At 33.2% G+C, this 26,145-nt stretch overlaps 2 protein-coding genes and 1 long non-coding RNA gene across 3 annotated transcripts; 2 read left to right on the plus strand and 1 right to left on the minus strand.

Moving 5' to 3' along the window:
* Positions 1-5,952: 5,952 nt before the first annotated feature.
* LOC116146525 (protease Do-like 10, mitochondrial) lies at positions 5,953-10,110 on the minus strand. Its single transcript, XM_031431934.1, has 8 exons — positions 9,718-10,110; positions 8,849-9,094; positions 8,550-8,745; positions 8,144-8,403; positions 7,641-7,768; positions 7,308-7,511; positions 6,842-6,892; positions 5,953-6,516 (listed from the first exon to the last, which is right to left on the minus strand). Exons 1-8 carry the CDS (start codon positions 10,097-10,099, stop codon positions 6,277-6,279), a joined length of 1,707 nt encoding a protein of 568 aa, XP_031287794.1. The 5' UTR covers positions 10,100-10,110; the 3' UTR covers positions 5,953-6,276.
* Positions 10,111-12,928: 2,818 nt separating this feature from the next.
* Positions 12,929-13,621, plus strand: LOC116146593. The gene is made up of 3 exons (XR_004130526.1): positions 12,929-12,948; positions 13,058-13,169; positions 13,401-13,621. It is a non-coding gene; the product is annotated as an uncharacterized LOC116146593 (long non-coding RNA).
* Positions 13,622-20,969: 7,348 nt separating this feature from the next.
* Positions 20,970-21,638, plus strand: LOC116146592 (protein ASYMMETRIC LEAVES 2). Its single transcript, XM_031432004.1, has 2 exons — positions 20,970-21,321; positions 21,355-21,638. The coding sequence occupies exons 1-2, from the start codon at positions 20,970-20,972 to the stop codon at positions 21,636-21,638; spliced, it is 636 nt and encodes a 211-aa protein (XP_031287864.1).
* Positions 21,639-26,145: the final 4,507 nt, after the last annotated feature.

The raw sequence follows: 26,145 nt of genomic DNA on the forward strand, positions 1-26,145 counted from the left end.
TACCAAAATCTTATATTACTTGACAATCAAACATGGTAATCAAGTAATATAAGATGACATAACCCTAGTAATCTTCCATTACCTCCAGCCAAACGCCCCCTTAGAGTAATTTGTTGTTCAATAATACAGAATTTTTTTTATTACTTTAGTTGATAAAGGTTTTTAGAAACTTGTATCTCTTTTCGATCGTGATTTTTACAAACATTGTGTCCTTATTTTGATTTCAAAAACATTTTATATGGAAATAAGGGTGTGTTTGTTTTGGGTGCGTTTGTTTTAGTATTTTTGAAAAAGTAAGAGTTTGGTGATAATAATGAGGTACGATTTGAAAATTAATAAAAACATCCATAGGTTTGTTAATTTCTAAACACCCTTGTAATAAAAACATTAAAAATTACAAAAACACCCCCACTTACCAATTAAATACCAGTGGCCGGAGTTGCCGTATCGGCGCACGGCCGGCTGGATTTGGCTAATCGTACACCGAGATAGCCTTTTCCAACTAGATCCATCGTGGATCTGGCCGAAAAATGCCAGATCTAAAGCTAGATCTGGCCATTAACGGCCAGATCTTCAATCGTAGATCTAGTCTTTTCCGGCCAGATCTTTGGCCATAGATCTGGTCTTTTCTGACCAGATTCACGGTGGATCTGGCCGGAAAAGGCTATATCGGCGCACTATCAGCCATATCCAATCGGTAGTGCACCATTATAACAGATTTCGACCATCTTCTAGCGGTGGTGGCCGGAATCTGGCAAATGTGGGTGGGGGTGTTTTTGCCAATTTCTAAACTTTTTTGGGGGTGTTTATTAAATTAACAAACTTAGGGGGTTTAAAAATAATTGAATAAAATATAATGATATTTTCAAAATAGGGAAACAAATGTGTATTTTAGAAATGATAGGAATAGGATAACGCAAAAATAGGGCAACAAACGCACCCAAATTATTTTGAATAGTATTTTTGAAATATTATTGTTAAGTTGAGTTGGGTTATTATTACAAGATATGATTTAAAAATTAACAAAAAACACCCCTAGGTTTGTTAGTTTAGCTAAACACCCCCAATAATAAAAAGTTTATAAATTGACAAAAACACCCCCACCCACCCATAGTTTGCTATATTTTGGCTATCACTGCCGGAATCTGGTGTCATTATGCACGATAGGCTAGATCTGACCGGTTGTGCACCGCTATGGCCTTTTCTGACCAAATCTACCATGAATTTTGCTAGAAAAGACTAGATCTATGGCCGAATCTGGCCATCAATAACGACCAAAGATATGGTCGTCGTTGACCGTCAACGACGACCATATATTAACTGTCATTGATGGCCAGATGTGGCCATTGACGGCCAGATATTTGGTCGTGGATCTAGCCTTTTTTGGCTAGATCCACCATGGATCTGGCGGCCAGATCCAATCGGTAGTGCCCTATTACGCCAGATTTCGACTACCTTTCGACAATGGTTATCGGAATCTGACAAATGTGAGTGGTGGGAGTGTTTTTGTCAATTTATAAAAAAAAAAAAAAATTATTGGGGGTGTTTAGTTAAATTAACAAACCTACGGGGGTTTAAAATAGTTGAATATTATAGAATATGATTTTGAGAATACTGAAACAAACGCGCATTTTTTTTCAGAATATGAATAAAATATTTTGAAACAGGGAAACAAAACTCTAAACCCGCCAAGCTTTCTCTAATATACTATAAACCCTCGGGATATCAGGAATAACCTTGAACCCTCTTTCGTTACACAAATGTAATAAAAATAGAGCAATGCTAGTTTTACAAAGACACATAAAAAGGGGGCATACAAAGACAATCCCCACCCTTGATTTTCATGATTTATCTCTCTTTTTCTTTCTCTTTTTCCGTTTTTTCTTTGTTTTTTTCTTCTGGATGATGTCACTTTGCAGCCCTCTTTGTATGGGTCTTTGTAAGGATAGCATTTTTCATAAAAATATGTGGTTAAGGTCTTTTGTCGTTGTGTTTAGATTCATGTTTTTAGTATTAAAATTTTAAATATGATATTTTGTATAATATTATAAGGAACTAATTTTGGTACATGTAATATTCTTTAAAAATAAAATAATAATAGTAATGAAACGAAATTAGAAACTAAATTATGATTATGATAGGTCTATTAAAGCTCTTTAATGATATTTTATTTGAATTATGATAATAGTTTAATAAAATAAAAATAGAAAAATAAAAGATGAATTAGTGTATGATATAAAAATAAGTACTGCAAAATAAGATATATAATATTTTCAAATATAAAATAAAGAAAAATATTAAAGAAATTTCTTTGTTATGGGGGGCACAATGTGATTAATTACGAAATTAAAGGGTTTCTTTTGAGTTTTTAAATTTCAGGGCCTAATGTCACGGGCAGGGGTTTCACACCCAAAAAGCTAACCCATTAGATGGACTGTCACGGATGGGGGTTTCACACTCAAAAACCTAACCCATTAGATGAATTATCACGGGCTAGAACTTTCACACCTAAAAGGCTAACCCATTAGGTAGAGAGACTCCCTTTTTTATAAACCCAAGACATTTCCAATGTTCTTTCACGTGAAATTAGTGACACTAAGGCCCCTTCTCATGTATGTAGATTCGCCACTGCATCACCCAATCCACCGGATTTTAGCTTTTTTCGACCAATCTCAAACTCCAAAATAACCTCAAAGACCATTGTTGGACTCGCCACGACCTCCTCTACAAAACCCATACCCTACTTGTCGTCATCACTCACTTTTCCGGCCACTCCCACACTTTCCACCTTGCTTTTGGGTATCTTCTCGATCGTTTTCTATTCGATCAGAGAGCAACCAACACCATCGAACTATAGCAACAGACTCTCCTTGTGTGGATATGTTTTTTGGCCTTTTTTTCCTTTCCCTTTGCCAAAAATCAAAGCCTGAATTTGCGTCTACCACTTGCCCGATAAAAAGCCCAAGTTAATTTTCCAGATTCCCACCCTTAGTTGAACAGTCAGTGATGATGTTTAATCAAATGAAACCAAGGGTGAGAACTTGCAATTTCGCTAAACTTTGGGTGTGAACATATGCATTTACTCTAATTATATAGTACTAACTATCAATTTCATAGTAATATGAAAAAAAATCTCAAAATTAATAACGTCGATTTACAAAATGTAACTATACAAAGCTGTATTGATACATTAATATAAAATTATAGAATATTATATTATAGTGTAGCTTTCTTGGATGTTATGTTAACTTGCGTCTATCATATAATATTAATATAAAACTAAATTAGGTTATAAGATTATCTTATTGTTTCGTGGAGAGCAAGGTCCACCAAGCACTAAATTAAGATATGGATTAAAGTTTAATTTAATATTTGATTGCCTTAAAAGAATTGGAATGGGGTTAAAACGAGTCTTGTGTTAATTAACTTCTTAATCAACTCCTAAATTCGATCTTTTCTGATCTAAGTTGTTGGAGAATTTCGTTATGTAGAAGAAACCCGTCAATATAAGTTGATAGCTTATACATCCGAATAAGTTCTGTTTGATATGATTTGTTCGAGTAAAACTTAGAAAATATCATTTTTTTGTTTATGAAAAATTTCTTGTTAGAAGTCTTGAATGATACTCAATGTTTAACTTAAATATTAATGTTAAACTCTTACTTAAAAGCATGGTAAAACAATGACCTAACGGGGTATCAAAGCTTAAGGTCCCAAAATTCAAATCTCTCACGTTCAAATATCATTCAATTAATTCTCTATTTGTTATCAGAAATTTATTTTTAAGCTAGAGCTTTTTGACCAAGTGGTAATTTAGGGATATTATCAATTAAACAGATTTAGAATTTGTAATGAAAAAATTTAGTAAAAAAATTGCTTTTGGTCTTTTTTTTTTTTTTTTTAATTTTTTAAAATTTAGACTTTAAGAACAAGATTCACTTTTTTTTTTTTTTTTTTTAATTTTTTAAAATTTAGACTTTAAGAACAAGATTCACTTAAAAAAATATATTAAAAATCATCTAAATAATTTTATCATTTTCCGTTAAAATTAGCAGTAAATAACTGTTAAAACTTAGATGTCCCTTGGGGGCGTTTAGTTGGAGGTAATCTAGGGTTATGTCATCTTATATTACTTGATTAGTGATTACCATGTTTGGTTGTTAAATAATATAAAATTCCGGTAATCTTGCATTACCAATAGTTATTATTGTTGATAATATTGGAGGTAATCAGATTACCTCCATTTTCTTAGGTATTATAAGATTACCAAGTAATCTTATTTTTGTTACAATTCTATCTCTTATTAATAAAATTTTTGGACAATATGCCTCTGTTTTAAAATCAATTTACATTAATATATCATTTCAGTTTTACCCTTGTTTAATTAAGTTTTTGGACAATAATACCCTTATATTTAAAACAAATTACAGACCACTACCGCCACCTAGCCACCACCGCCAACAGTGGGCCAACCACTATGGGCCGCCGTCGGAGTCCCTAAAAATAACCAAGAGTCATTCGGAGGCTTGGGGGGGCTTCGATATGGCCATTTCTAGCCATATTGATGGCAAAAAACGGCCATATTAGGCCAAATCTGGTCGATAATGGCTGCAAATCTGGCTGTTAATGGTCATATCCATCGATCTGACCTGAAATGGCTAAAATAGATCTAGCCATTTCTGGCCAGATATGGCCGTTTTCGGCCATCAAAATGGTAAGAAACGACCATATCGAAGCCTTACGGTCACGGTGAGCTACTCACGACGATTTTTGGTGACTTTCGATGGTGGTTTGCGGTGACGGAAAGGGGTGGGGGTGATTTTATCATAAATTAAAGTTTTATATAAGCGGGGGTGTTTTAGCTAAATCTGAAATATTGGGGGTTAGAAAAATTATTTAAAAATCAATAATAAAAATAATATTATATTAATATTTAAAAAAAGGGCAATTTAGGCTATGTTTGGCTTAGTATTTTTATCCATATTTTGGATCCTATTCTCCAAATAATGTTTGGCACATTATTCCAGAAATATTACCCTATTTTTTAATTACTTTTAGACCCCATACGGTTATTAATTTCACTAAATACCCCCTGAAAAAAAGTTTAAAAATTAACAAAAACACCCCTATCAACCCAACTTGTCAGATTCCGGCAACCACCGTCGGTGATAGCCGGAATCCGTACAACGGCCTAACTTCCGACCAGAAATGGCTGGAAGTTCACCGATCTGGCCGTCGCAAAGAAATGGCCATCGTTGACGGTCAACGAAGGCCAAATCTTGGCCATCGTTGACCGAAAACGACGGCCACATCTTTGGCCATCGCTGACGGCCAAAGATAGTCGTCGTTTGGCCTTTTCCAACCGTCGACGGTCATAACAGACCGTAGATCTGGCCTTTGCCGTCTAGATCGTGGTGGATCTGGCCGAAAAAGGCCATAACGACATGTTACGGCACAGATTCGACCGGTCTGTGCCGTAACGAAATTTTTCAGCCAGATTCTGACGGTGGTGGCCGAAATCTGGCACCAAAAATTCCGAGGGTGTTTTTGTCATTTTACATATTAGGGTCTTTAATTAAATTAGTAAACCTAAGGGCTTTTTCATAAATTTTTAAAATTTACCTTGTAATACTCCCCTATCCAACAACCCAATACTATCCCCAAAATCTTATCCAAAATGATAAACCAAACGCACCCTTAATAATTTAAATAACATACCCACCAATTTATTCCTTCTAGCCAAACATGTTAATATAACATACCCACCAATTAACCAAACACATTTTTCTAAAGATTCATAGTAATCTTTAAGGTAATATAAGATTCTAGTTGCTTGTGGAGGACTGAAAATTTTTATTCATAAGCAGGTATTAGTCAGAGAACAATGGTCCAGATTGCGTTTGATACGATTTATTCAAGTAAAAGATAAACTTCATTGAACAGATGCTTGGATTGATCGAGAGAAAATCTAACTCGGATTAAAGCAATAAATAATAGTTCAAACACGATGAACAAAAACTAATGAGACTTCTATGTTTTATATTTCCTAAATTACTTCCAACACATGGAAGTAAGAATTCTGTAAACCCTGACTATAGATTGTTGTTATTGGTATCTCCTTGAAAGTATACCTCAAACATGGTAATGTTGACATAGAAATAATGCTATTCCTAGATCAATATGTAACTATGAGTAAAAGCTACTACTGACTCGATTACAATACCAAAATTTTACTTTGTCGGTGTTTGTTTTTTGCAACTGTATTCTGAAGACAATTCAGCTTGTGCAGGCCAACTCAATTCCTGGGTTCTCTTCATCTCCAAGGTCACTGGACATTGCAGACGGTATTCTGTGAAGTTCTAGAATTCTAGATGTGGCGATTTTTGCCATTTGATAGTCCAATACAATTACCCTGTCATCGTCCAAATCAAACCTCAAGCTCTCTGCACTACAGTTTTCGACTTGTTCGCATAAATGCTTCAGGTTTTCAATTTCCACTCCGTTGACCTTCTTAATCTGTTAAACCACAATTGAGATCATTCAGAAAAAAACATATTGACCACTGTATAATGAAAGCAGTCCTGTGCTTTTCTACGATCAAATGCTAGGAAATTGAAATCAGTCAATCAGATATAATTGGTTATATTTCTCAACTTGTAAGCCAGGAGCTTAAGTGGCAATAAAGTAAAGGTTGGCCATCCATATTCTGCTTCAAAAATGCATTCATAAACGTCTTGGTTCATTGGGAGTTGAAGATGGTATGACAGCCAGTAGGTGATGACCCATCAAAGCAAGTTTGAATATGACTGATAACTATACTTAATTCTTAAAATTAGCGCACCTGTAATTCTGCAAAACGCTCATACCCGGCATTGATATCATCCATCAGTACCTGAACAAGACAAGTGATTATTGTTACTAGGTAAAGCAGAAACTCTATGGCTTAAGCAACGGGATATTAAAATTTGAATCCAGCAAAACCCTCAAACCCAAAATGTTTCTCTAAGATAAGATAATAAATTATTATGATGTGATCAAAGGTAAGAAAATCAGAGGGCATGTTCATGCCGTACAACCCAAAAAATGGTAGTCAAAATGGTCATTAGCAGGATCATTAAAAGTGACCAGAAGTTGAATCAGCCAAAAGAAACTTCAATTAAAAAAGAATGGGTTCACTGAGTAATTTAATTGATTCTCAAGCAATTTTCCAACATGCAAAATATACAAGGAAAAATAACTCCAATTGAGGAAAACGTGGTCAGAGAAACTTTAAAAGCAATGAATTGCAGCCAAAGAAGAAAACAGACCTGAGAAAGAATAACGAGTTGTTCACTAGCCTTTTTAGGCAGCTCTCTCAGTGCACGTTCACACAATCTACGTGGGGAAGTGTTATACCAATCTTCTCCATACTCGTGAAGATACGGCTGGGTAAGCGGAATAAAAACCAGTCCAGCAAATATGTAATAGCTAGGTATCTTATCAAATTGATGCACTGGAACTAGAGGTTGCAACTGCAAAATCAACAAACTTATGGATCAATCCCAACACATTACATTCAACATATTTATCAAATAATGAATCTTCAAGCTACTAATATCATCAAGTTTCAAGAATCAAGAGAAAAGATAACAATGTCTTACAGGTCGTAGTGTGATACTGAATTCATGCTCTTTGGCATCTCTCAAGACTTTAACTAAACATTTCTCATTGGGTTTCTTCATAGACACCAAATGATCAAATGTTATCCGTTCTCTGTTACGAAAAGGAACTGCAATGTTGTGAATAAGACTACAAATTAAGAACATAAGGGAAAACCAAAGATGTCAAAGACATCAAGAGAGGAAAGTAACAAAAACTTTTGAACTTGTATCATTTTTTGCTTCTAATTAAGATCTAAAAAATGTTGCGTTTTTCCCAAGCAGTGGGCAATCAAAGATTCAAGCACAGTTTTATAAAACAAGAAAAGCAATACCAAATAAGAACATCTCAGTATAGCATAAAATGTGGCTATTTGTTTACTTGAACGACCTAACTTCAGTTTAGGTTACTTATCTTTCAAATGAGGTAACAACTACTAAATTAAATGAGAACAAAATAAAATTTTATGTAAAATTATCACGAAGAAGAAGTACAGAGTTGGTACCTGTCCCATCATTTGCTATAGGCACAGAATCAAATGCAAGAACAATATCATCTTTTTTCAAGATTTTATGGGCATCTGATAGAGGATTAATTTTGTCCACAAGTACTCCAGTCATTTCGGGTCGCATTCCAAAGAATTTTCGAAGTTGAACATTCTCAGTGGTTTGGCACGATAGTCCCAAAGAACAGAATCCAACATATTTCCCATTTTCCTCAACACCAATTATAAAATGCTTTATAACTGGAACAGGAATAATATAGCTGTGAAAGACGATAAGATAAAAAAAATTCAGCCAGGGCACGATAATTTTTTGCTAGATGAAAATAAATATATTTTAGTCTGAATCTGTTTGCTCCCTAGATATAAACATAAGATACATTTGAGACAGACCACAAAAAAGATTTACCCAATATTCTCAGCACCGGAAAGGTTTTGAAAAGCGACACCAACAACTTTATTGCCCATAATTGCCGGGCCACCACTATTGCCAGGATTTATAGCTGCATCAATCTGTATAGCCATCAGTTGAGTAGCACCATGGACGTATTGGGTTGGTTCAACCCTCGAAACAACTCCTTTAGTTACTGAAATGTTGTCACCACCTGTAACCAAAGAACACAACATTATAGACAACATTAATAATTTACACCCCCACCAAAGATGAGACCTCTAAAAAAATAAGAGATTATAATGTATTGGAGGTACCTTGAGGATATCCAACAACAGCAACAGCGTGTTGAAGAAATGGAGTGTCTCCCAGCTCTAAAAATGTCACACCCTCCCAAAATTCTTCATTCTCAACAACAAGAATAGCCAAGTCACATTCATGACCCACAGCTTCAACTCGGGCTCTATATTTGGTAGAACCACCATGCTTTTTTACCATCAAAAATGTATGATCCGCCACCACATGAGCATTTGTTAGAATCTTTTTTCCATGAATAACAAATCCTACATTTATTTGAAAAACCAACAATTATAATATTAAACTCTCCTCACCTCACCTCAAAAATAATCTTGCACATCTAACCAAATTTTAACGCAAATGGACCAGAACACCGTTTCCTAATACTAACTTTACCACTAAATAGGTTCATTCAACAAAATGACAATCAAGTGTGTTGTGTGCATCAACTTTTTTCAAATGCTCTCCTTACATCTTCTTTCTACCATGGCGCTTATAAGTCTTGAATGATGCTGAATGTTGAACTTAAATATTAATAAAGTGATAACCTAGCACAGTATTAGAGCTAAACGTCCCAAATTCAAATCCCTCACATTCTCTGTTATTGGAAATCTATTTTCTGAACTAATCTGTCTAACACACGCATCACGTTACAGGCTGATGGACTTAAATATTTTCTGTTGAGTCCCTATCTCAGCTAAAAACTTTTTAACCATATGGTAACTTAACATGCTTAATAGCAATGTAATTGAGTGTGTTGAGCATAAATTCCAATATTTTTTTCTAATCCACATTTCATTCGAGAAGCTGTTGGACTTAAAGCTAAAACTTTTGAGTCAAGAGGCTTAAAATGCACAAATTCAAGGAAGAAAATGGAGAAAGGAATAACCTGAACCAGTAGTTTCTCGTTGGGATTTGTTCTGCCAAGGAAGAAAATAATTGGGGCTTCTGGAAACTGTAAAAACCTTCACCACCGAATCCAAAGCCAGCTCGATTGCTGCATAAGTATTTGTCGTAACATTACTACTTTTCTTAACGAAACGACGTCGGACTACTCGTCGTCTTGCTCGTGTGTCTCTGTACAGCTTGTTCCTCAAACTGCTGGTTTCATGGATTGCTGGCACAGTTGTTGCAGTTGAAAAATGTTGATAATGAGGCAGAAGAAGCAGCCTGCTTGAGGTAGTGTTAGTGGCGTTGTTAAAGATGATAAAGGAGGAGAAAGAAGAAGAAGAGCAGAGCCTGGTGACTCTGCGCAATGCTGAACCCAGCATTGCTTTATTTCTACAGAAGAAGAAGAAGAAGAAGAAAATGGAAAAGGTTCTTGTTTTGGTTAGGTTTTGTGAAAGTATGGACCAGTGGGACTGGGGACAGGGCCAGTAGGCTTGGTCCAGCCCACCAACATAATGGGCCCAATTGGCCCAATTATAAATTTCTCAGCCTTGAAGCTCAAGCCCATTATGAAGAGAAAAATCTCCTAGATAATTAGGAAAGAGATGAGTTGCGTATCAATAAGAACGTAGTGTTCCGTCAGTTTGTATATTTATAAATAAATAAAGAGAAGTATTCGAACCAACTTGCGTGTACCTCAACTAATCATTGAAGTCCATTAAACATCCTATAAATTCAATGGATCAGGTAAGTCACATATATGGCAAATGGCTACTTGGTGAGGCTCGAACACAAGACCTCCGGATAACCTAAAGTTTTGCCATCTAGCCACAAGCCAATTTTTTTTTTTTTCTTTTTTAAACACATTGATTTACATTTTGTATAAAAAGTTTGAAACGAAGACTTGAAATAATGCAAACATATTAATTGCCATAAGTGAAATCACTCATTGACACTCTAATGAATATATGGATAATTATAGAAAAAATATGTAATTAATTAATTATTTATTTATTTAGCTCAAAACGAAAAATCATATGGAATAACCCATTTTCAAAAAATAAAATTAATCTATTGAAATAGCTATATCATATGTGGTAGTTTCCCATTAAAATTAAACAAAGAAATTAAGGCATTTCATATTTGTCTTATTAATTAAGGTGACACTATTGATTGGATTGAACAATGCCAAATGTGAACTTAGAGGAATCTATGTATTTTTTCATCACAAAGCTTCTTATGAATTTGGAATTTTGGAAGCTTTGCATTGGCTTAATGACAGAGACCTTTTCATGGCCGGCCTCCATTCCAAATGTCACTCCATTTTTATTCCATTAATTATTCAATTCATTATATCACTTTCCTATATATTCATTCTTCTGTTAAAACAAAGTTTCAAGAAAGAATTGAACAAACATAAGAATCAATATGAACAGTGGTGGTGGGAGGAAGATGAAGATCCCTTCGATGCCATTAGCCCAAAGAAAAGATAATAGAGATGAAGATCTTCTTCTCTTCAGGGAGTTGCATAAACGTGAAAAAGATCGACTTGCTAGCCTCCTCCAGCCAGTTTCCGATGAGTTTGAGCCGAATCCTGGTACTCTACTCTTTATGTTTTTATGTATGTCCAATAGAGTTATTATGTTACTAGGGTTTACATTCGTCGACGCCTAACAAATTATTGTCAAAGAGTCAAAACTATTCGAGTGATCCAATGATAGGTATAAGAAAACATAATGCTTCCTCTTGTAAAGTAGACGTAGATGAAACTATTGGAGTGATTCATTAATTAGTATAAAATGGGATAACGTTACCTCGTGTACAATAAAGGTCGATGAAATTATTGAAAGGATCCAATAGTGGGTACAAAAATGGGTAATGTTACCTCTTGTTTGGTCGTATTATTCTCTTATATATATCTTTTATTGTTTTTTACAGGAAATTATGCACTATACAGAATTGGATCTGGTAAGAAAGGATCAGGATATGACCTGTTTGGAGAAAAGGAGAAGGAGAAAAATGATTATGATTGGTACTTAATTGATGAATTAATTAGTAAATATTAAATTCAACATCAGCAAAACTTAGCTTAAGAAAATTACTTTATATTTATTAATTCGATGGATGTATTGTTTATGAAGGTTAAAGACACCACCAGCCACTCCATTATTTCCATCCTTAGANAAAATATGTAATTAATTAATTATTTATTTATTTAGCTCAAAACGAAAAATCATATGGAATAACCCATTTTCAAAAAATAAAATTAATCTATTGAAATAGCTATATCATATGTGGTAGTTTCCCATTAAAATTAAACAAAGAAATTAAGGCATTTCATATTTGTCTTATTAATTAAGGTGACACTATTGATTGGATTGAACAATGCCAAATGTGAACTTAGAGGAATCTATGTATTTTTTCATCACAAAGCTTCTTATGAATTTGGAATTTTGGAAGCTTTGCATTGGCTTAATGACAGAGACCTTTTCATGGCCGGCCTCCATTCCAAATGTCACTCCATTTTTATTCCATTAATTATTCAATTCATTATATCACTTTCCTATATATTCATTCTTCTGTTAAAACAAAGTTTCAAGAAAGAATTGAACAAACATAAGAATCAATATGAACAGTGGTGGTGGGAGGAAGATGAAGATCCCTTCGATGCCATTAGCCCAAAGAAAAGATAATAGAGATGAAGATCTTCTTCTCTTCAGGGAGTTGCATAAACGTGAAAAAGATCGACTTGCTAGCCTCCTCCAGCCAGTTTCCGATGAGTTTGAGCCGAATCCTGGTACTCTACTCTTTATGTTTTTATGTATGTCCAATAGAGTTATTATGTTACTAGGGTTTACATTCGTCGACGCCTAACAAATTATTGTCAAAGAGTCAAAACTATTCGAGTGATCCAATGATAGGTATAAGAAAACATAATGCTTCCTCTTGTAAAGTAGACGTAGATGAAACTATTGGAGTGATTCATTAATTAGTATAAAATGGGATAACGTTACCTCGTGTACAATAAAGGTCGATGACATTATTGAAAGGATCCAATAGTTGGTACAAAAATGGGTAATGTTACCTCTTGTTCGGTCGTATTATTCTCTTATATATATCTTTTATTGTTTTTTACAGGAAATTATGCACTATACAGAATTGGATCTGGTAAGAAAGGGTCAGGATATGACTTGTTTGGAGAAAAGGAGAAGGAGAAAAATGATTATGATTGGTACTTAATTGATAAATTAATTAGTAAATATTAAATTCAACATCAGCAAAACTTAGCTTAAGAAAATTACTTTATATTTATTAATTCGATGGATGTATTGTTTATGAAGGTTAAAGACACCACCAGCCACTCCATTATTTCCATCCTTAGAAATGGAAGCAACCGGTGCCCCGGAAATTGTCATTCAAAGGGAGTTACCAATTGTTCAACCTCTTTCAAGGGTATGTTTAATTTCATCTTTTGTTACTTAATCTTATTGTTTTATTTTCCTTACGCTAAAAGATAAAAAAAATATTGTTGAACATTTTGCAGTAGAGACAGACTTAATTGAATTTTTATCTTTTTAATATTTACCTATATTGTTTCATGAAATTTACATATTAAAAAAATATAAACGTTCGCAAGAAAGACAAACTGTTAATTCGACGTATAAGTAATATATTTAAGTATAGTTTGCAGGCAATTCAGGAGCACAAAAGACAAGCAACATCGGAAGGCCAAAGACTCCAAAACCTAAACCTAAAGTCCCTCAAAGATCAATAACCCCTAGTCAAAGACCAAGTACTCCAACTCAAACCAAAACCACCAAAGGAACAACAATTACGAACCAAAAAACAACACCATTAACTATTGATTTAAACAACAAAAAAACAAACATGAACACCAACAAAAACACAACAAGAATCACCAATAATCATATCGATAGTTTCCTCACTTCAAACTTGACTAAAACCCTAACGGGAACAATAACAGATGCAAGTACAACCACAAAGACAAAGCCAAGAAGTCGGGGAGTGTCACCCTCGATGCGGTCAACAATTCCTGCTCAAATTCCAGGGTTTTCCAATGAAACACCCCCTAATTTAAGGACTAATATTGATCGCTCAACTTCTGCTACAAGGGGTCGACCCAATACCGATCGTTCAACTTCTGCAACCAAGAGTCGACCTAATTCAACAACGCCGGTGTCATTGGCACAACAAAAGACGGATGATCAACAACTTGTAGCTAGATCAAGGAGGCAATCGTGCTCGCCAAGTGTCACGAGGGGTCGAAAAGTTGAGGCCAAGGAAGGTGAAGGGAAGAGAATGGTGGTTCATTCTGGAAATAATGGAACACAAAATAATTTTGTAGGGAGTAAGATGGTGGAGAAGATGATGAACGCTAGAAAAAATTCAATAGGTGATCAAGAAAGGTCAGAAACAAAAACAAAGACTCGAGGAGGTTCAATTTCTCATGGAAATGCTTTTGGAAGCATGATGTCTAAGAGTTCATTAGACATGGCTCTCAAGCATATGGTATGCAATTCTTCTACCTTTTGTCTATATAATCCTTTTACGTATTTTGTTTTTGTTATTGCACGTATACAAACATACATATATATACACACACATGTACATATGCACAATTATTGAATTAAAAAAGTATATAGAGAAATTTTATTTTAAATCGATCAAATGCTAATATCCTCTTGAACGTATAATTTGTGCATAGTCAAGAACAACGAACCACAAAAATTATTCATTATTACTATCTATAGAAGATGAATTTCTTTTTTATTTATTATTAATTTATAATATATTAATAGTTTTACAATATTATTATTGGGGTTTGCAAAAGAATTTGAGAGATTTAAATAGGTTCACTCTAGTAACAATTCATTTTAGCCCAAAAAATTTTGATTGGGCTAAAGCCCAATTAACCCATTGGGCCAACTTTCAATTAACCTGACCACATGGTGGGTCGGTTTGGGGTCGGGCCAGGTTGAGCATATGTTTATTGTTTATCTTATCTTTGTTGTTACATGAAACCTTTCACACTTCTTTCAACTTTATATTAAACAAATCAAAATAAATCATAATCTACAAGTCTTGGGACTCAATTTTTTTTTCCATGTTTAAATTAATTAAAATTTATTTGTCTTTTCATTTATTATGATATTGTTTGTTTATAAGATTACCAATTATATAATGATATTTTTGGTTGTACAGGATATTAAACGAGATCGAATTAATCCTCGTCTTATGGGCACGATCCCTTCAAAAAACTCCACCAGAGAATGAATTTGAATTATCTTCAAAGAAGAGAGTGCGAGACACAAAGCTCTTTAACCCCCAATTGGGAATTTGAAATTAATATGAAATTTTATCTCCTTTTCTGCAATAATGTTGCAAAGTTTTATATCATTAAACTAGCATTAATGCATTGAATAAAATGATGATATTCTAGGTAATTCGCTAAACTATATATGGTGGTAGAGTTGTATATGGATCCTACCAAGTTATCCATTCATTTCCATCTCATGTGCATATTATATCCTATATTTTTTAACATACAAAACCAAAAGCGATATAATTTTACATGGAAACAAAAACGAGTCACAATATTCCCAATATATCACAATGATTAAGATCGAAGCTCGTGGATGGGAATGTTCAATATATTGGTCTAATATATATTAAACCTGACCTATTAGCTTAAGTTTTTAAATAAGATGAAAATTTAAAATGGTATCAGAATCAAAAGTTTTAAGTTCGAATCTCCACACACAAATTGGATAAATAAATAAATAAAATCCAAACTGATGTAATTAAGGGTGTCTGTTGGTCTAATATATGTTTACAACTTCATCGAACTCTGAGCAAATAGAATTTGTATGTAAGAATTGGTAAGCGTAGGAAGAATGACTTGTAAATTAATTAATTGTGTAGAACCTGGCAGATGGAGCGACGGAAAGCAATAGCATTGGAGATTTAATTCTTTTCGTGATATAAACAAGATGTAATATAACATGATAGAATATATATGTTCTCAGTGGTGGGACAGATAAATCCGATTAATTAATTTATCGTTTGAATAAGCTAATTTATGTCTAACGATCGAATAAATCCTTTTAAAGGTGATTCACAAATATGCTAATTTATGTTTGACAATCGAATAAATCTTTTTAAAGGTGGTTCACGGATAAGCTAATTTATGTTTAACCACCGAATAAATCTTTTTAAAAGTTGTTGTGTGTGATTTTTCATAAAGCTCGCGGATCTCAAAAGCTCATAGAGCTGTAATTCGATCCAGCATAAGCTTGACCTAAAATTAGTACGATCCAGAGTAAATTTACGCAACGACCAATCCTAACGACTGTTCGACGGATCAAGGATAAACTTCAATCTCGAATATTTCGAAAGGGATAAGATCAACACCGTTAACAGTGCGATCTCAACGCTCAATCGCAAAGATGACGAGATTGCATGAGGAAATAGAATTCTCTATGTATGAATTCGGTAAGCGTTTGTTGAAGAAAGGTCTTGTAATCTATGGAGCCGTCATTAGGGCACTATGATCCCCCAAGAATTAAGAGGATAATAACAAAGAAAATGATATATCCACAGCTTAGTCTCACAAACTTAACTTCTCATAACCTCGATGTGGTAGTTTGTAACTGATCAGTTCATGATGGGTTCCACCTAGATCCCACCTGATAAATTATAATTGATCAATTGCGAGCTGTCACGTTAGGGTTTGGGTTGTGAGAGAACGTTTGTGAGAAGAGGTTGTGGATGTAACATTACTCTAATAACAAATAATTTACTTGGCATTATGCATCCGATTTAATAATTGTAGCTGCTCAGAATGACAATATTATTGGAATAAACAAGAATGGGAAATTAATATGATTATCGTATTTAATTACTATCAATGTCATGCATTCATTGCAAAGATAGACGAGAGAGAAAAATTTCTGAGATTGATGTCATAAATTCATTGATGGGCTAGGTATATGGTACTCAGAGGATGGGTTTGGTCCAGGTTCATAAAATATTACTTTGGTAATTCTATCTTTTTAATTTGAGAATTACTATGTTTGGTTTTAAAGTAAAAAAATATTTCGTAATCTTCAAATATCAATAATAATTACTATAAATAAATTTGGGGTAATTTAATTACCACCTAAAAGGGTGTTATATTTTTATTACCAGGATAGTCCTAATTTTGTTCCCATTTTACTCTTAATTATTAAAAATTTCTCATGGAAATGCTTTTGGAAGCATGATGTCTAGGAGTTCATTAGACATGGCTCTCAAGCATATGGTATGCAATTCTTCTACCTTTTGTCTATATAATTTTTTTACTTATTTTGCTTTTGTTATTGCACGCGCACATATATATATATATAATTACTGAATTAAAAAGTATATAGAGAAATTTTATTTTAGATCGATCAAATCTTAATATCCTCTTGAACGTATAATTTGTGCATAGTCAAGAACAAGGACGCAAAAATTATGTCTCTGTGTATTTAGTATTGTTTATTGAAGATGAATTTCTCTATTATTAATTATTAATAATTTTATGGGATTTAAATAGGTTAAGTCTAGTAACAATTCATTTAAGCCCAAATAATGTTGATTGGGTTTAAGCCCAATTAACCCATTGGGCCAAATTTCAATTAACCTGACCACATGGTGGGTCAGTTTCGGGTCGGACCGGGTTGAGCATTTGTTTGTTGTTTATTTTATCTTTGTTACTACATGAAACCTCTCACACGTCTTTCAATTTTATATTAAACAAATCAAAATAAATTATAATCTACAAGTTTTTGTAGTCAATTTTTTTTTTTCCATGTTTAAATTAATTGAAATTTATTTGTGTTCTCGTTTATTATGATATTATTCGTCTATAAAATTTTCTGTTACTGAATGATATTATTGGTTGTAAAGGATATTAAACGAGATCGAATTAATCCTCATCTTATGGGCACAATCCCTTCAAAGAACTCCACCAAAGAATAAGAAATTCTCATGTGCATATTATATCATAGATTTTTAATATATGATTTAGAAGTGAGCAATTAATTGCTACTTTTGATTTTATATTTTGTAAAGTTAACGAGTAATTGTTAACCTTTAATTAATCTACACATTAAAAACCTCAAAACATAGATATAAAAATATTTATCATATGGTATATAGTACAGTATTATTATCATAGGATAAAGGTATTCTTTCAAGGTTATGAATTTATTAGATTACAACATATATGTTTAAGCTAATTGACACTAATATCAAGGACCTTTTAAGGTGATTTTGAAATCATAGTCCAACACTAAACTAATATGAATTAATTAACATTATATTTACCTTATATCGAAATTGCAGGAATAGTCGTATGTATAATAATTCAACATTAATACACATATAAAGTTAAAATATAATTCAATATAGATATTTGAAAATTCTCAAATATGAACTTCCTTTGTGAATCAAAGATTAAAGGTGGGTATTTGATCATTAATTAGCTTTTAATTTTACGATTTAAGAACTCTCACCATTGATCCCTACATTAAAAACTACAAAACGTTTATATAGAAGAATTCATTATAAGAAAATGAATAATATTCATCATATCGTCTTATAACTAATATAGCATAACACATAGTCGCCGTTATAAGTTGAAAAATTTCTATCAATTGAAATCTAGAGTTGAGACTCGACTCTATGACATTAGAAATTACCCTTTTTTTGTATTATATACAATGAGAGCATTTGATTAATCTAAATAGAAATTGGTGGGAAAATATATAAATATGAAAATATGAACATGAGTGGGGTAGGGAGACAGATGAAAAACCTGAAAGCCTAATAAAACTCCCAAAAGGGAAGGAGAGAGAAAGGAATGGGGTACAAAGTAAATAGTAAAGCACGGAGAAAAAGGAGGAAAGGTCTTGTCACAACAACAACACAAGAACATCCTCTAAATCCCCTTCATCAGGTTTCTGCAATAATACCAACAAACAAACAAACCCCCACACCTACTACTACTACTTGTTATCAGAAATTTCACATTACAAAATTTTAAATTTCAGATATATCCCCAGAGACAAAACTGTAAGAAACCCGAAACTTTTGGCTTAAATGATTTGTCCCATAGATAGGTTGATCATCTTTGTCAACACAACAGTGTTAGCAAATTAGGTATCTAAGTTACACTTCATTTCTCATTGCTGTTGCTGTTAATGAACTAGGTATTTAAGTTATACAACAACTTTTTGTTTTTCTTCTTTTTTTTAATGACCGGAGGTGTCCAGGTTAGTTTATACATATCTCAACTAATCCTTTTGGACCTTGAAACTATCGACCGAGTAAAAGCTTCAATAGCTACTCTTATTAGCAATCGAAAAGAGACTCAAATTTAAGATTTATTGAGTAATGCATTCAAGAATCATTATTGTATTATTATACAACATTTCTTAACGCTATGAGCAAAGTGGGTATAAAATTACACAATATCTGCCAACATTGTTGCTTATAACCAGTCTTCAAAAGTTTAGTTATAATGTAAACTGTTAGCAAACTGGGTACTTAAAGTTACACATCATTTCTCATCACTGTTGAATTGATAAAATAAACTACTGATCAACAATGTCAAAAATTTAAGTTACAGTATAATTAAACTGCAAGTAAAGGGTGTCAAAATTGAAGTTACGGTATCTTGACCCGACCAACCAGTGATATTATTATTATTATTACAGAGCGATGATGAAATGATCAGAATTAAAACCCTCCATAAACTAATCAATATATCTATCACTCTATCACTCAATATTCACTCATTCCATTTTGCAGCAGCCAGCAGCTTCACCTCATCACTCTCTCTCTATCTCTCTCACTCTCTGTGTTTTTGTTTTTGCTTTTGCTTTCTCTCCGCCTCCTTAGCCTCTGCTTCTGGGCGACTTTCCCTTTCTCCGTCGCTTTTACCTCCCCCTCTCTCTCTCTCTTTTTCTCTCTCAATATTTATACAAAAAAAAAAAAAAATCCCCCTAAACCTAAGCCTTAGCTCTTATTTCGCTCCCACTCTTCGCCACCATCTTTATATGCATGTTACATGCCTTTTGTTTTCCGGCGAACAAATCGAACCCTTCTCAAGAACCCACCATTTTGCATGACCTTTTCATCCCCTTAAACTGAAAAAAGAAACAAAAATCCATCCATCTTCAAGAGTTGAAGAAGAAGAAAAGCTCCAAGAAAAAAGAAAAAAAAAGGTTTGACTTGTTTGTTTACTACAAAGTACTTTTCATTTATTTATGTATTTTTTTTTTTTATTTGATTTTGATTAAAGTTTCAAGGCTGCAAAAAGAATAAGAATAAATTGATCGAAAAAATTCTTCATCCCAAGATCTTATTTATACAGTCAAGAGTCAGAGAACTCCTATTTTTCACCATTTTTGGTTATTTTAATTTTGCTTCTTCTGCACATTATCTCTTTATTGCTTTATAATATATACATATGGTGTTGTGTTAATCCCAAGATTAATTTCTGTATGAAATTTAAGCAAGATCTACTCTCAAAAATGAACCTTTTGATCCATTGAAATAATCAAACTCTCACGAGATCCAATCCTCCATTATCAACTTTTCTTCCTTATTTTCTTCTTCCTTGCTCCCTCTCTCTCTCTCTCTCTCTCTCTCCCCCTCCATATTTAGACTCAAACAAAATCCTCTAGAATTTTATAAATAAATTTCATGTTTTATAAATATATCAACACATGCTCTATATTATTCATTTATATAACTTCCTTTTCCAGCTTTAAAATTATCTCTATCTCTATTATCTCTAAGTTTATGGAGATTTCATTTTGATTTTCAAATTCAGACAAAAAATCATAGGAGAATAATTTGATTAATATATGACAGCTCCTGTAAAGGGTAATCTTTCCAATTTTATGTCTCTTTCACAAGGCAATTTTCATTTTCTGTAAAAACAAAAATTTTCATTTTCAACCCTAGAAGCCCTAGTTAACCCCTTCATCATCATCATCTTCATCTTCATCTCCATTTTCATGTCCAGGAACACTATCATCATCATCAAGATCTCTCACCCTCATGGTAAACTTAACTTGCATAAATTAATTAAACCAAGAATTCATATATATAATATCATTTCTTTTTACATGGTGTATTTGTTTTTGTATTTTTTTTTTTTTTTTTTTTTTTGGGATTGGGTTGCAGAGAAGAAGATATAACATGGCATCATCATCGAATTCTCCATGTGCGGCGTGCAAATTTTTGAGGCGGAAGTGTCAACCGGAGTGTGTGTTTGCGCCGTATTTTCCACCGGACCAGCCTCAGAAATTTGCAAACGTGCACAAAGTTTTCGGAGCAAGTAATGTGACGAAGCTTCTCAACGAGTTGCAGCCCTCGCAGCGGGAAGATGCCGTCAATTCTCTTGCTTATGAGGCCGACATGCGTCTCCGCGACCCCGTCTATGGCTGCGTCGGAGTCATCTCCTTCCTGCAGCACCGTCTCCGCCAGCTGCAGATGGATCTCAGCTGCGCGAAGTCCGAACTATCCAAATATCAAAACCTCGGCATCACCGGCCACGCTGGACTCATCGCAGCCGCGGCTGCAGCTGCCACTACCCACAACCAACACCCCAACATGGGCATCAATCTGATTGGCGGTGGAGGCGGGGGCGGAGGAGGAGGTGGTGGTGGACGTGAGCATCACTTTCATCACCACCAGTTCTTCCCTAGAGAGCATCAGCAGCAGATGATACGGAGCTTCGACGCCGGCAACAATTACGACACTGGCCTTCTTGCCATGAATGTCTCCGCCAGTATCGGCCAGCTGAGTCAGTTCCAGCAACCGAGAGCTGCCGCCGGAGACGACCGCCGCACCATTGATCCATCTTAGGGTTAGGGTTTCTCTGTTCCCTTCCACCCATAATTATCATAGGTAATTAATTAAAAACTCTTAATTTCATATTATCTTCCTTCTGCTAATTAAAACTTCTTGTTAGTATCAATAATAATATTATTAGTAGTGAATGTTCATCATTTAATCTTATATAATTAGGGTTTCCAAATGAAAATAAAGACAATTAATTTGAGTTTCTAAGAAAAGAACGATATTACAAGATCTTGTAATGACAATTTTTATGTTAATTAATTAATTTAAAAGGAAAGTATTATTATGTTTTTCGTATTATCATGCATATATATATAATATATGTATGATAATACAATGGGGTCGATCCCATGTGATGACAGCTCTAATTATTATGACAAATTGGAGACACAATTCCCAGTGTTGACCAAAACGACTACTAAGTATTCTGCAAAAGAAAAGATTAATTAATTAATTTTAAAAAGGAAAATGGAAATAAATTTATTGAAATAAATAATATATATTGTGGGAAAGGTACAATGAGCCAACTTATTGCCCACAGTTGAAACTGTATCGATCAGTGTCCCAAATCCAGACCTTTTTTTTATGATTCAGTCTGCAATGCGCACGGTTGGTTGCGTGACTCACCCTATTCTCTTTCTCAATCTTTAAATAAATATATTCTGGACTTGAAATTCTCAGGAGTGGACGTTTACAGTTCTTCAAACTGTGATGCAGTTTGAGGAAATGTGAAAGTCTGAACGTTTACAGTTTTTCAGGCTACGAATATTTAGGGTTTAATTGGTTTTGTTTTGTGTTTGTGGATATTGCAGGGGGGGAAGGAGGATTCTAAGGATATGTATGTTATAGTAATGTTGAGAGAGAAAGAGACTTTCTATAGAGACAATTTTGTTGAGTTAATTATGTAGGAATGCATGTTTATCATTTGGGTTAATTTTTAATTTAAACAGAGATGTACTTTGCTCTTCCAGTTTCAAGACTTATTATTATTATTATTAATATTATTACAGCAACACTATTTGTTTCGCGGACTTTTTATTGTGCCTCTTAAAATGTGCCATGGCAGACAGGCAGGAGGCTCTAGTTTTGTTTCCATTCCTTTGAACTTTTCTCTTTCAACAGTTATCCAGATTGTTTGCAATTTCAAGCACTGCACCACCTTTATGTATTTAACTTGCTTATTATTATTCATATATAAAAGCAAAATTATAAATTTCAAGAATTAATATCTTATTTCCGATTGTTTCTAAACTAGGGTTTTTATTGAAGTCACATTGATGCATGCATATGTTGTCTAGAAAATGTGTGATAGAATGTCTTTAGTAGTAGATCATATGTAACGGTAGTAATATTATACTTACAACTATTAAGTGGTAACTCCCAGTTTTTTGTTAATGAATTTTTCAAAATTCAAAATTCATCCGTAAAAAACTGGGAACTGCCACTTAGGGGAACTGTCACTAAGTGGTAATTGAATGATTTAGTTGAGGTAACATTACTCTAGTAACTTAACTAAATCCCACTTAAATGTTTTACCTAGAGAAGAACACAATAACACTATCCAAGATCTAAATCATTCAATTATGGTCAAAAAGTTGATTAATAGGAACACCATAATTGAATGACTTAAATGAAGTAACATTAATTGAAAATTTAACTAATTAAATCTCACTTAAAATCATTCAAACCATATGATCTAAATGTTAATGGAAGCCATATATAACATTATCAAGCATCGATATGAATGATCGAAACATGATTCAAAGGTTGATGGAAGTCATGTATAATCCAATGGTTCAGATAATGAGATAATGTTATTTCGATAACATAATTAAATCTCGCATAAAGTTACACTTAGAGAGTCTCTAGAGAGAGAGAGAGAGAGAGAGTAGAGTGGGGGTGATGAGAAAGAGATCCTCCGTGTTATGACATGATATGAATAAGAGAAGAATGTGTGAAGTAAGCAATAAATGGTAGAGGTGATATAGTAGTTAGAAAGGAGAAGGGGAATTGAAAGGAGAAAGAAAAACAAAAAGGGATATTGATATTGATATTGGGGTGAACAAAAATGCATAAGACAACTGAGTAGGACAAAAAGGACAGAAAGTAAGAGGTGGGTGAGAATTTAAGAGAGGCAAAAGAGATTGATGAGAAAAGACTTCTCTCTCTCTCTTTCTTTCTCTCAGAATGACAGAAACCTGAAGCATGAAAGGCCGTTGCAGAGGAAATGTCAATACAGAAGGAAGCATTTAACACTCCTTTACTATTCGTATATGTATATATAAATTAAAAAAAAAACTCAAAATCCAAGGCAGAAAAACGCACAGAAATTGAAGATTCATAGCTAAAGCTAACATCAACCTAACCTAACATATATTCTTGTTTATTTATTCAATGAAATCAAAAAACGATAGTCAATTGCGATGAAATTGATATTAATATTTCCATGACAATGTCAATGATGACGTCCTGTTGCAATGATGGCTTTGCCTTTAAATGCTATCACAGTCATCCTCCTCTCTCTCTCGTGACGATTACTCGCCATTATTTATATCTCTCTCTCTCTCTCTCTCTCTCTCTCTCTCTCTCTGATAGTGCATGCTTCAATGGATGCAAGAATTTGTCTGTCTGTGTTTTTCTTTTTTTTTTCCTGTATTTATGAAGAGTCATATATAGATTAGAGTTACATTGCAAGACAAAGGAAATTAAGGTCATTGTTACGTAACTATTTCTGGGTGGCTTGATGATAAAAAAAATAAAAAAAGATTTAACGTGGTTTTCCAAATCTGAATTCATTTGATAGTATAAAAACAAAATGAAGATTTAACATGATCTTCGGAGTTCAAGTTTCCATGACTCCTAATAGGGGTGACTATTAAAACTCTTACCCGATTAATAGTTTCAAGGATTCGGGAGATTAATTGAGATATATACTAACTAGTCCGAACACCCTTGTTCATACAAAAACAGGTCATTGTCATGATCATTAAGCTTTGAATCAAGGTTTATGAGTTATTAATTGCTGCAACATAGAGATAATATCATTCTTTTCAAGATAAACATATATAATAGTTCTTTAATTGGAGGTTTTTGTTAGACTATACACAGTTTAAGAGTTGTTGATTGGCAAAACAATATTCTTTTTAAGATAAACATATAGTAGTTCTTTAATCACAGAATATGTGTTTCATAATTAACGGTATTCTTTTCATGATAAATATATGTAGTAGTTCTTTAATCAAAACATNAAGGTCATTGTCATGATCATTAAGCTTTGAATCAAGGTTTATGAGTTATTAATTGCTGCAACATAGAGATAATAGCTTTCTTTTTAAGATAAACATATATAATAGTTCTTTAATTGGAAGTTTTTGTTAGACTATACTTAAATGCTATTGGATATCTTTGAATCACAGTTTAAGAGTTGTTGATTGGCAAAACAATATTCTTTTTAAGATAAACATATAGTAGTTCTTTAATCACAGAATATGTGTTTCATAATTAACGGTATTCTTTTCATGATAAATATATGTAGTAGTTCTTTAATCAAAACGTTACGATATTAATTTTGTTAGACTATATTTAAATACTACTGAATTCATTATTTCAATCTAATAATAATGTATCCAATGGTATTTAAAAACAATTGTGACAAAATTAATATTAATTAGGACATTCTAATTAGAGAATTTTTTGAGATAAACATATTTTAGTAATTAAATATGGGAAAAACAATATTACTTTGTTGGAAAAACAATATTGTTTCAATTGGGTTGTTAAGTAAACATATTTCAAGTATAATCAAAGGTAAAAAACAACCGAAGAGAGATCTAATTGTTCTGGTATATATATAAGATAATAGTTCAAACGAATTTAACTATGTAATATCAAAGATATATCGGTTTTCCTTTTCAAGAGTAACTAAAATCATGGTTACTAGTAATCAACACAATTATTTACCAATAACCATCTTTAAGACACGTGATTTTAAAATACTACCACTTATAGATCAAATATAATAAGTTTGATCGTGGTAAGACCGTCTCATATAGATTCCGCTTAGGGTTACAACTTTGTAATTATGCCAATGTTTAGTTTTTTTTGGTTTTTGTTCGAAGGAAAAAGAGAAATGGGGATGTTGATTACCGACTTACCACAAACAAGCCTGTAAATTCCTACAATTGGACAAGGTAGCTATGTATTAATTAAGAAAACAAGGAAGGTCATTTATTATGAGATGGGATAAATCAGAAAATTCTGATAAACCCTAATCCTAATTTAAAAGGGTGATTGGCTCCATTACCAATTCAATTTCAACCTGGAAATTAAAACCTCTTTGAATTTAATGAAGAAATAGGTAATCATTACTTCTTCTGTCTCGTGCAGAAGCAGAAACCCCCTCTTTCCCACCCAATTATTTTATTTTTCTATTCTTCCCCAATCACCCATATTCTTTTAATTTTCAAAACCAACCATTCTGTTTCCTATTTTGTGTTTCACAATATTAATATCA

This window comes from Pistacia vera, unplaced genomic scaffold (genome assembly GCF_008641045.1).
Source record: "Pistacia vera cultivar Batoury unplaced genomic scaffold, PisVer_v2 Contig479, whole genome shotgun sequence".
Classification (NCBI taxonomy): Eukaryota; Viridiplantae; Streptophyta; class Magnoliopsida; order Sapindales; family Anacardiaceae; genus Pistacia; species Pistacia vera.